Raw genomic sequence first — 12,894 nt, 5'->3', positions numbered from 1 at the left:
CCCATTCACACCTTGGGTGGTCCCCCCACTGGACACGCTTATAGACTTAGTATCTTGAAGGGTGTGGAAGGAACCTGACATGGTGAAACCCATTCCCAAGAAGCCAGGCAAAATTCTTGCCTCCCCAGGACTGATAGCACACAAGTAAGGGTCTAGCTGTGGATGTGATTGTGGTGGTGGCAACCACCAAAAAGGAAATCTCCAAGGAGAGCTCCTCAGTCCATCCCCCACATACAGAATCTAGGGCTTTGGACCATTTATGGAAGCACTCATATGCTTCAGCCATTTTCACTTTGAGGGCACTTAATTGTTTATTACACTTGACTCCCAGTGGGATCTGGTGTTTGAAGTGTTTAGGAATGTTAGACACAGCAGTCTCCAGAGATTCAAAATACACTGGCGACTCAGTTGTCTACACTGCTATTGATTGCCATTGTTTCCATGAAGCCTTTTTCCAATGCAGCCAGTGGAGCATCCTGAATGGATGGCTCTGGCATCCCCATGCCTCTCCGTGCTTGGATGTGGTTATGTAACTGTGCAGACTGCTTCAGGGTGTCCTTTATTAACACCCCATTTGATGGCTGATCCTTCTTTGGGCCAAGAAGTTAAGGGTGCTCTAACTAGGAGCAAGCAAGAAGGGAAGATGCTGTCCACCATAGGAGTGCGTTTTATTACCCTCAGTGAACCTTTTTGAGGAATCAGATGTAGGGCAAAAGTCTCTTTTTTTAGAAAGCCACAGCAGTCTTCTCAGGACACTCCTTCAGGGGGCTCTTCCAGAGGCCTGGGAGAACCATAATGAATGCCTCCCATGGGGAAGGGGTGGTGCACAGAATCAGGGTTTCTGTGGAGCTTTCTCCAGCAGGCCCCTTCAGTGGCTCTGAGGGGTTGCCCAACTCTCCTGCTCTGGAGGGAGTTGGGGACCATTTGTCTCTTCTTCCAGCAGCTTGGAAGGCCATCACTTCAGACACATGGGTGTTAAAAGTTATATCCAGAGGCTATACTATTCATGTTTAGAAATTCTAAGTTTCCTTTACATATGTCTCCCAGACATTCCACCCAGTCAGAGACTGCAGGCAGCATTAGAGATTCACAAGCTACTGGCAAACCGAGTCATCCAGGAATTCCCACCAGATCAGCAAGGAACTGGTGTCTACTGAAGGTTCTTTTTGGTACCAAAGAAGAACAAGGACCTCATGCCTTTTCTGGACTTAAGTAAATTGAATCCCTTTGTAAAACAGACCAAGTTCCAGATGGTCATGGTACAGTCCATTTTTGTCGCTGCTGAGAAAAGATGATTGGATATGCTCAGTAGACTACAAGCACATCTCACATTATATAAAGATAGAGAGGTGCTCCAGGAGGTTTCTGTGCTTCCTGCTGGGGGCCAATTGCTACTAATTCAAGGCCCTGATGTTCAGCCTCACCACAGCCCTGTGGGTGTTTACCCAATGCATGGCAGTGGTCATAGCTTGGCTGCAACTGCAGGGTTTCCAGGTCTTGCCTTACCTGGACGATTGGCTCCTTACTGTACCCAGAGAAGCATTACTAGTCATGGCCAGTGGCACCTTTCTCCAGTTATGTGACTGCTTAGGCATCATAGTCAGTTATCCAAAATCGAGTCTACAACCTGTTCAGATATTAGAATTCATAGGTTGCCACTTAGATACTGTCAGTCAAATTGCCAGGCTCCCAAATTCCGTAGTGATCAACCTTTAGTCTCCGGAACTGTCAGCTCTTGCCCTTTTGAAGCCTCTAACTGATGCAGTCTTGAAGCTCCTAGGTCACATGGCAGCTTCTCCTGGGTTAGTCCCTCTTTCCAGGTATCATATGAGGGCTGTGCAATGGACCCTGGTGGTACTGCTGTCATTTTTGACTAATCCAGTGGACTTTCCGATAAGATTAACAAAAGTCTGTCAAGATCAGATTCGATGGTGGTTGCATTCTCCTTTAGAGACCAATGGGAATCAATTTGTCCTTCTTCTTCCTTCAGCTGTGGTCATCACGGATGCCTCCCTTCTTGGGTGGGGGGGCATTTTGAGATTTTGAGTGGAAAAAGATTCAAGAGTTCTGGTCTCCTGAGGAGGCCAACATCCAGATCAATGTTCTGTAGATGAGGTCTCTCCTCCTTACATTGCAGGCTTTTCAGGACACCCTTCCCAGAGGTGTGATTTCAATACAGATGGACAATATGTTCATTGTCTGATATTTCAAGAAGCAGGTAGGGAACACATTCTTATCCTCTTTATTGAGAGGCCATGAGGGTTTAGTAATGGGCAGTTTCATCACAGTGGTTTCTGGTTGCAGCACACATCCCGGGGAAGCCCAACATTCTAGCCGACAGCCTCATCAGGAGCATTCTGCTGCCTCATGAGTGGTCTCTAAATCTGAGAGTTGCGGCTCGGATTTTCAGGTACTGGGGCACTCCATGTTGCAACCTCTTTGCCTCCCCATCCAACACCAAATGCAGCAGCTATTACACTTTATTCCCCAATCTGGGTCAGTCACCCAGAGGTACTCTGTTATTTGCTTGGCCCTTGGGAGTCCTGTATGCTTATGCCTCAGTTCCTCTCATTGTGAAATTCCTCCAGAAGGGAGTCCACTACAGACCGACTGTGATCCTCATAGCTCCCTTCTGGCCTTGTTAAGTGTGGTTCCCCTTCCTATGGCCTCTTCTGCAGCACCCCCTTGGGTTCTAGATCACATTCAGGATCTCATTTCTCATCCAGAGGGTCTAGATCTTCCCAATCTTTATTCCCTCAGGTTAACAGCATGGCTTCTCCAGTTCCCTTGATGGCCAGTATTCCCACGCTTTCCCATGCTGCAGTATATATCTTGTCTTCATCTCAAAAAACATTCAACTATGAAAATGTATTCCAGTAATTTGAGACATTTTGCACTGTGAGTGAAATCTCAAGGGCTTGACCTTTTTCCTGCTCCTTTGGAATCTATTCTAGATTTTCTTGCTGAGTTGTTTCATTCAGGCTTCTAGTTTTTCTGTGATTAGGGTGTAGTTGACAACTATTTCTGATTTTCATATGATAATGTTCCCCTGGCTGCTGTCAATATTTCCAGGGCTTTTCTCAAAGGTACCTTTTTGTTGCATCCTCCAATTTCAGAATCTGGTCCCTCCTTGTGATTTACCATTTTTTTGGCAAATCTTTGCAGGCCCTCCTTTTGAACCTTCAGCTATGCTATGTCAGACTTGAAATTATCTTGGAAGGTCTTGTTTTTGGTGGTTGTTACTTTGTCAAGAAGGGTTTCCAGGTTACAAGCTCTCAATTCCTCTCATCCTTTTTCCACAAAGACAGGGTTTCTGTCAGAATGATTCCCTCTTTTTTACCCAAAGTGGCTTTGGAGAATAATCTCAATAGTTCCATTCATCTTCTTGTGTTTTTTTTTCTAATTTCTCCAACACATGTGAATATCTTCTGCACTGTTTGGATGTACATAGGCAATTGAGATTTTATTTGGACCTTCCATTCACCTTCTTGTTTTTTTTTCCCAATTTCTCCAACAAATGTGAATACCTTCTGCACTGTTTGGATATGCATAGGCAATTGAGATTTTATTTGGAACCAAGGCATTTAGAAAATCCAGTCAATTATTTTTTCCTTTTCAAAATCTAGGTTAGGTGCATCTATGTCTAAAGTAACATTGTCCAAGTGGCTGTCAGACTGTATCTCTTTCATATATACTTTGAGAGGCAAGAACCTGCCAAGCAAACCTAAGGGTCATTCTACCAGAGTTACTGCTGCTGCTGCTTCTTTTGTTTCTGCAGTTTTCTAGTTTAGAGATTGTATTAAATGAGGCAAACATTATCTGCGGGGTCAGTCAAGAAGCAGGAGATTGTGGGGAAGGGAGGCAGAGCCTGATGATTTGGAAGTGTGTAGGATTTAGCCAATGTCGGATCCGATAACCCACATGTTGAACCAGATGAGGACAGGCAGCATAGATCTATTGTTATGGTAAGGGCATAACTTTCATTTGTGATTAACAGTTATAGGGACCTTTCCTGGAAAATATAGTAAGTACCTTATGTTTTGCAATGTAGCTCCAAGTGGCATACTGTAAATGAACCAGTGATTTGTACATGATGTATGTGACTGAGTTTAGGTGTAGTTCCCATTATAGACTGGTGTGTTTCCAGAATTATTTGTATCAGCCGAATACCAGGACAGACTCCTGCTGTCTCTCGACCTTGAATTGGTTAAAGCAGGTATCAGAGAATGAATGAATAAGCTACCAGTCTACGTTCTAAACTTAGACAATTATTAAATTATTTACAATGTCAGCAGAAAATATACAGCAATTAAGTAAGCATAAGTGAGTATGGTTAATAAAGAACATGTTTTGTTTTGTAAATATATTTCTTTTGATGCTTTCTACCCATAAAATGTCAAAATTGAGATTAATAAAATAGCAACTACAGAAATGAAGTGTATTCTTCACTGTCTGTCATTATACATTTCAGAATTGATCACTATCAACAGAGGCTACAGGCACTGTTCTTCAAAAAGAAGTTTGCTGAGAGACTTGCAGAAGCCAAGCCTAAAGTCAAAGGTGAGAATTGACAAAATGGAGCAAAGTGATTTCCTGATCTCAGTAGTTGTCAGTAGTCAACTCATAAGGATTCATGTTGTAACATTCACCTGTCAGATGAAATGTGCACTTAAAGTAATAGATGGTTCTATATATAAAGACACTGCGCTTTTTAAAAAATGCAACTTACTTTTTATCTGTTTCATCTTGGTGTCTTAGGTGCTCTTTTTAAAATTTGTAATAATATTTGCTGCTAAGTGTTGCTTCAGTTTAATTTTGCTTATCTGAACTTTTTTATTTATTGATTTGTTTTATTGCATTTTTTCACAGAAGACATGTATAAGTTTTAATTTATTTTCTTTTTTCTTTTTTTTCAAATCAAAATGTAACAAGGCCGTCAGAGATGTTACTTGATAGTCTGGTTGCATTTGAAATGACGGGCCAGTGCAAAAAGAACCCTTAAGAGTTCTTCCTAAAACAGCCACATATGTAAATCTGAAATATGCCAGTTTTAGAAGAGGGAACAAACCTATGAAATCTGTATGGGTATAGTTATTCCCTCCAAAGAGATTTGTAGACTGTAAACTTGACAAATTGTCTACTGTCTGTTATACAGTTTTAAGAAATACTGGGAAATGTTTTAAAAATGCTATAAAGCAGAAATGAGAAATTCTGTCTTCATATGAGCTACAGTGCTGAACAGATTAGAGTACCCCATGGGCAATAAGCATTCTTCTTTTGCCTAAGATAAATCAACAGACACAATATTTTGCATTTAAAACTGTTAAATGATAACAGTCTTCTGTGTAAAGCCTGTAATGGCAGTGTTTTGTTAGCAGAGCAGGTCACATGTCAGTGTCATCTCTTAGTATAACACAGATAGCCAAGTCTGTAAGGAGCTAACATGCTTCATCATGCCATTCTGGATTTGTTTCCTTCAGTTACCCAACTTAAACAAACAGTTAGTACCCCCAGGTCACTAGGCCATACCCCATTAACAAATTATTAATAATAATAATAATAATAATAATAATAATAATAATAATAAAACATCAGTAATAATAACAGTACACTTGAAGTAAAGGGTAGCCAGGCAAATACTAAATTCACCACAGGGTATGATTTTTAAGCTTTATTCATTTAGATGTTCTTCATCTCACATTGCTGCAGTCCTTACACTTGGGTAGTCCGCTGTCCTCGGTCGGCCCGAATATCAAAGTATTAGGCTGACGTCGGTCAAGGCGCTTAAGACTGACATCAGGACGTCAGGGTATAAATGCGCATGACCGACGTCATATCCTCAGTCTTTTTTGCCGCATGGTCCGATGCAGAAGCAGCGTTGCAAGTGCCGTTCGGCGTTCTGAAATTTTTCGAATTCGGAGTTTCAGACCGAGTCAAAGTTGGCTAAGTACCCGTTGGGAATATTTTAGTTTTTTCTTGCCTCAGTGGTTTACCGGATGTCAGAAAAAGTGAATAACTGTATTTCTTGTGGGAAACAGATACCGCATAGAGATTATCATACTTTGTGTATTCCTTGTTTGGGGCCTGAGCACGACGTTGTTGGGTGTCGCTTTTGTGCTAGGTTCAATAAGCGCACTATTAAGCGGAGGTTAGATTGTGCCAGGTTGGTCTTTGGGAAGCGGTGCAATTATAATATGCCGTCGGATGCTCCGACGCCCGCTTCTTCGAAGAAGCGCAAAGACAAAGCAGCTAAACCCAGGCAAGAAGAGTCGTCCGTACCGGACGCCGGTTCTTTAGAGGCGTCAGTGGAACCAGTGGTTCCGCCGGAGGCTTCTCTGGAGTCCCAAGGGGAGACTTTAATATTGCAGGATGTGGCCTCTCAGGAGGCAGGTCAGGCTGAAGGGGCTTCTCAGGTTACTGTACTCCCCTCCCTTCCTAGGGTGGTTAGGCCCTCTCCTTCTGTTTCTAAGGCTTCTCCCAGGGGCAGGCCAGGTCTAGCTTCTGTTGGTGTCACTCCTAGTTCTTCAGGATCTGTGCCCAAGAAGCACATGCTTAAAATGGCAGAAGATTTAATTACTTTGATTAGAGGTTCTTTGCCCCCTCCTGATAAGAGGCCTAGGGTGGAACCAGAGTTGGGGAGTTTTGAGCAGGCTTCGGATGTTTCAGAGTCTTCGGCTGAAGACTTGCAGGAGTATTCTCCTTATTCTGATTCTGATGTGGATGATTCTACTCCTTCTGCTTCTCCTCTAGAGGATTTTTCTTTTTCAGAGACCCTTCATTCCATGAGGGAACATTTTAAGTGGGAAGGTCAGGACTTCTCTGATTCCAGGAAAAGGCTTAGGGAATTTTTGCTTTTACCCCAGCATAGGCCTTTGGCTATACCACCTGTTCTGGATGTTGTGGAAGATGTGTTTGCAGAGGCTTCACTTAATCCTGATTCTTTGCCTCCTGCTCCTGTTAAACCGGACAGGTATTACAGGGTGCCTGAAGCTCATAAATATCTTTATAAGAGTCCTAGGGCGGACCCAGAAACTGTTAGTCAGGGACCTAAGGGTGTCAAGGCCTCTGTTGTAAAAAATCCGGTTCCTCCAGATAAAGAGGCCAGGGCTTTGGATAGATGGGGAAAGAAAGTCTATACTTCTTCCACCTTAGCTATGAGGGCTTTGAATTGCCAGTTTCACATGTTGAAATATCAAAACTATCTTCTCTCTCAATTGAAGTCTAAGGTTGATGCTCTGGCGGAAGGTATTGAGTGTAAAGAATTACAAGATTTGGTACATGTTTCTGAACAGGTGGGTAAGCACTCTTTACAATGTGGTTTTGATGCTGTACAGGCCTCCTCTAGGGTGGCTGCCACTGGGTCAGTTCTTCGCAGGCACGCCTGGCTGAGGGATCAGAATTTATCTGACCATGTTAAGACAAGGATTTTAGATGCTCCTTTACAGTCTGATGTGTTGTTTGGTTCACCTGTGGAAGCAGTCTTAAAGAAAATGGAAGACAAGGCTAAGTCTATGCAGACTGTTAAAGATTTTTTGCAAGTTCAGCCTCCGAAATTTAGTAGGAATTGGCCTGCTAAGGGGTGGACGTACCCTTCTTATGATTCACAGTCTAGGGGTAGATCTAGACGTGGTAGGGGCAGAGCTCAGGGCTCTTTCAGACCTAGAACAGGGAGTTCACCTGCACAGTCTTCGGTGAGGGCAGGGGCCAGTCCTTTCGTAAACAGGCCCAATGACCTACCTTTTCAGCTGCCAGAGCCTTCTTGTCTGGCAGCACCTTTGGGAGGAAGGTTGGCACTTTTCAAGGAAAATTGGAGTTTAATTACCCAAGACAGATGGGTATTGGATATCATACACCAAGGTTACAAGTTTTATTTCCATACCTTGCCTCCTTTCAAAGGCATGCCAGACGTTCCTCCTCAGCAAAGAATAGAGGCTCACAAACAAATTTCTCTGTTGCTTCAAATAGGGGCCATATAGCCGGTCCCTCTGCCAGAAGTGGGCCTAGGATTTTATTCTCGCTTGTTCCTAGTACCAAAGAAGGGGAACATGTGGAGACCAATTTTGGATTTATCTATCCTCAACACTTATCTGGACATTCCCAAGTTCAAAATGTTGACGTTACAACAGCTTTTACCTCTGCTGGGCAAAGATCACTGGATGGTGACTCTGGATCTCAAGGAGGCTTACCTTCATGTTCCTATCAGGCTAAGTTGCAGGAAGTATCTACGTTTCCGGGCTGGGACTTCTCATTATCAGTTCTCTGCATTACCCTTTGGCTTATCTACTGCGCCCAGAGTGTTCACGAAGGTTCTGGCTCCAGTAATAGCTTTCTTCAGGCTAAAAGGAATTCAGATCTATCCTTATTTGGACGATTGCCTGATTCTGGCTCAAGGAAGGGACGAACTTCTTCATCATTTGCAATATGTGATAGCAGTGCTAAGATGCCTGGGGTATTCTGTGAACGAAATAAAGTCCAGTCTAGTACCCTCTCAGGACATGTGCTTTCTGGGTGTGAGACTGAATACAGCATCCCAGATGGCCTTTTTGACCCCGGACAAACAAAAGAATCTTTCCCTTTACTTCCATCAATTGTCTCATCAGTCCAGGCTGACTGCAAGGACAGTCCTTCAAGCCTTGGGGTTCATGGCATCTTGTATTCTGGTGCTTCCCAATGCCAAACTGCATATGAGGAAGCTACAATGGTATCTCAAAAATGTATGGACACAGCACTGCCAGGATTTGGACACTGTCATTCAAATAATACCTTGCATTCAAAAGGAATTTTTGTGGTGGGCTCAGGAATGTCACCTAAACAAGGGACTCTCTGTGACCCGGCCAGAGGCGAGTCAGATTCTAACGACAGATGCCTCAGACAAAGCCTGGGGAGCTCATCTAAATGGAAAGTGGATACAAGACACGTGGCCTGCCAGACTACAACATCTACATATCAACTTGAAGGAGATGTTAGCAGTCCAATTTGCATTACTAGCTTTCAAGGAGTTACTTCTTCCAGGGCAGGTGTTGATTCTAACAGACAACACAACTGTCATGTGGTACATCAACAAGCAAGGGGGAACACATTCTTATCCTCTATGCAGACAAGCAATGATTTTGTGGGAGACTGCTCTCAGTTTACAGCTAAATCTTCAGGCAAGGTTTCTGCCGGGAGCACAGAACTCCTTAGCAGATGTGTTGAGCAGACGGATTATGGATCCCCACGAGTGGAAATTGGATCCTCATGTATTTCAGAAATTGACAGTGTCATGGGGAACTCCAGACATAGATCTGTTCACTTCTCCACTGAACTACCAGCTGCCAAAGTTTTGCACAAAAAGGTTTCATCCAACAGCTTGGAAAGTGGATGCTCTTTCTTTCAATTGGAGCAATCTTCATGTGTATGCCTTTCCACCTCTGCCTCTCCTCCCAAAGGTACTCCTAAAGGTCAGACAGGACAAGCCAAAGATGATTTTAATAGCTCCAGATTGGCCTCGGCAGCACTGGTACCCATTACTGAAAAGTCTGGTACGGGAGCCTCCATGGCCTTTGCCTTTAATTCCACACCTGCTGTCTCAGGAGAACAGTCATTTACTCAATGTCAAACTTCACTCTCTTCACCTAACAGCCTGGCATATTCTGTTTTAAACCCTGGAGGGTCTCACCTGCCACAGCAAGTTTTGAATGTTATTTTGGAGGCCAGAAGGCCTAGTACAAGGAAAGTGTACGCGGATAAATGGAAGAGATTTTTATTTTGGAGTACAGCAAAGGAATTTGATGTTTCTAAGCCTAATTTGAGTGTGGCTCTTCAATATCTTACTGAGTTACTGGACAAAGGGTTGTCCTTCTCTTCTGTTAAGGTTCATGCTACTGCAATTTCTGCTCACTATGACTGTGACCCACCATTGTTTTCTCATCCTTTGTTTAAGCAATTCCTTAGAGGGGCAAAGAATATAAGACCCCCACGTAGAGCTCCTACTCCTGCTTGGGATCTCAATTTTGTGTTGGAGAAACTCACTCTACAACCTTTTGAGCCTGCAGCTACTGCCGAGTTGAAATATTTATCATGGAAGACTGCTTTTTTGTTGGCCATTACCTCTGCGAGAAGGGTTTCTGAATTACAGGCCCTTATGGCAGTTGAGCCTTTCTTAATTTTCCATAAGGATAGGGTATCTTTGCGTACTAATCCTTCCTTTATGCCTAAAGTGGTTTCTAGTGTGGCTTTAAACCAAACTATTCATTTGCCTACTTTTTATGCAAACCCTCAAAATAAAGGGGAAAAGATTTTGCACACTTTGGATATACACAGGCAGTTACGATATTATTTGAGCAGAACTAAAGGGTTCAGGCAGTCTCAGCAGTTATTTGTTTCATTTGCTTTGGGTTCTCAGGGCAAGCCTGTGTCAAAACAAACTATTTCTAAGTGGATTGGGTTTTGTATTGCTTTCTGTTATTCCCATCATGGTAAGGAGATTCCAGCTGGGATTAGGCCTCATTCCACTAGGGCTACTGCCACTTCTACAGCTTTTTAAGGGGTGGCAACTAAAGATATTTTGGAGGCAGCTACTTGGAGTTCAGTGCATACTTTCTCTAAGCATTACCACCTTCCACTTTACTCTAAATCTAGGGCTGGTTTTGCCACTGCTATTTTACAGGGCATTTTGGCAGCTCCTACTGTTTTATAGTTTTGCCATCCTCCCTTACCTCTGCTTTGGGATTCTACCCAAGTGTAAGGACTGCAGCAATGTGAGATGAAGAACATAGTACAGTTTTGTACCTACCATAAATGTAGATGTTCAAGATCCACATTGCTGCAGTCCAATTTACCTCCCTCCTTCCCCTCTGTAGTTAGAGGCGGTTGTGTGGTTTGGGTTGTAAATATTGAGGATATTGTATATATTGTACATATGATTAGTGCAAGGGTGGTTGGTTTTTGCTGTCTTTTGGTTTTGACCTTTCCTTTTTAGGGTCTTCTGACATCTGGGGCAAGAAAAGACTGAGGATATGACGTCGGTCATGCGCATTTATACCCTGACGTCCTGATGTCAGTCTTAAGCGCCTTGACCGACGTCAGCCTAATACTTTGATATTCGGGCCGACCGAGGACAGCGGACTACCCAAGTGTAAGGACTGCAGCAATGTGGATCTTCGAACATCTACATTTATGGTAGGTACAAAACTGTACTTTTTGGGATACTAACTTGCAATCCCTTTATCAACTCTTCATTGTTTTTTAATTGTAGTGTAGTTTAATTGAATTTACAATACTGAAATGACATGCTGACAAGAAACACACAATTTCCAGGATATGTGGGAGCATGGTTCTGCTTTTGAAGGTCGTCTGCTTTGGTGTACACATTGGTACACATTTATCTCATTCCTGGCTATACCCCTGAATGAGAGGAAAGAGTTATTACTTTTAGCTACTCACATTTCAGTGGATATTATTTTTATTCGCTGCATGCTGCTCATGTCTTTGCTGTTATAGTCTCACATTAATTAATGTGCTTGGAGTGTACACTTGTCTTCCAAATGGCTTCTTAAGGATATCCTAGGATATTGAGGCAGTTCTGTAAGGAAGCACTAAAACCCCTTTGACATCATTGCATGAGTTACAGGATAGGTAATCATAGACTTAGATGCAGACCTGGATTTTATGCTGTCATGGGCTCTTTTGCACAGTTGTTGACAGTGGTGCTCATAGATAATCTCCATTGCCATGTGTATGTACCATTCTCAACACCCATGACAAGTAATTGCAAACTCTAGCATATATCTGTCAGCTAACACTTTCAATAGCTTTTAAGACAAAACTTCTGTGCCACTAGAAAAAATATGACTGCAGTTCTTTTAAGAAGCTAATCTTAGCTTGCTTCTGAAACTCTCCCTGATAATATTAAGGTACACAATTTAGATATCAATGTTTTAGGTGAGTCGATCTTTTGATGCCCAACAACAGAATTGTGAAAATCTTTGGAACCTAAGAGAAAACTGATTGCTCAACATCAAAAACATTATTCCACAGCCGCTCCCTCTTTTCACATTAACTGTTCTTCAGAAAGATAGTTCCACAGAGGATCAGGCTGCCTCTTCTAGATACTAGATATGGCAAGTCCAAATTTGTGAACTTACCTTACATAGAATAAGACTACACTCTAGATTTCTTTGACAAGATGTTTTGTTTTTGTTTTAATATTCATTTCAAGACGTATATGTGTGTACATTTTTTTATGTACACACACACACACATATATATATATATATATATATATATATACTCACACATATATGTGTGTGTACGAATATGTTATATACGTGTGTGTGTGAGAGCATGTAAATAGCTATATATATTTATATCTGCAAACACACACACACACACACTTGTGTGTATGTATATATCTTTAGCCCCAACTGGAAGTTTCAGACAGAGTTGATAGACTGAGTACTGAAAGTACAAAAAAGAAGTGTGATTTAGTGTAGACAACAGGGAATTGTGAAAGTCACTGTTACGCATTAAATGCATTTTTTTTTTCAGGGGCAGTCCTCCTTGCAACCCACATTGCATCTATTTATATATACTAACTGAAATTGCTAAACATTGGAGAAAAGGGAATTCTCTAAGCTACAGTAGTTTCACACTTGTTATATATTTTCAGCTTACTGAACTTATATTTCTGCAACTCCAAGGACTGTACTCAAGAGTTCTTGAAAGAACTATGTGCATAGATAGACGTGTCAGTGTGCAGATGTGTAGATAAATGTGTGAGTACAGGAATGATACCAGGTTACTAAAAATAGACTGTTCTCATAATTTATGTAAGATCCCTTTCAAAGATCACTTTGCTTTCTTATTAAAAACAGGAAAACTGGATTAATGCTGGTATTGCTTATTTAAACCATG

At 42.2% G+C, this 12,894-nt stretch overlaps 1 protein-coding gene across 3 annotated transcripts in view; it reads left to right on the top strand.

Annotated features, from left to right (window-relative positions):
- Positions 1-12,894, top strand: part of DAAM2 (dishevelled associated activator of morphogenesis 2) — a 3,932,565-nt gene that overhangs the window by 3,127,816 nt on the left and 791,855 nt on the right. For all 3 annotated transcript variants that reach the window (XM_044084849.1, XM_044084851.1, XM_044084855.1), the window contains exon 19: positions 4,472-4,560. In XM_044084849.1, the coding sequence (XP_043940784.1) occupies positions 4,472-4,560 (89 nt within the window). The remainder of the gene's footprint in view (positions 1-4,471; positions 4,561-12,894) is intronic.

This window comes from Protopterus annectens, chromosome 1.part1 (assembly GCF_019279795.1).
Source record: "Protopterus annectens isolate FY-2018-M chromosome 1.part1, PAN1.0, whole genome shotgun sequence".
NCBI lineage: Eukaryota > Metazoa > Chordata > Ceratodontiformes > Protopteridae > Protopterus > Protopterus annectens.
This window is presented reverse-complemented; position numbering and strand designations above follow the sequence as displayed.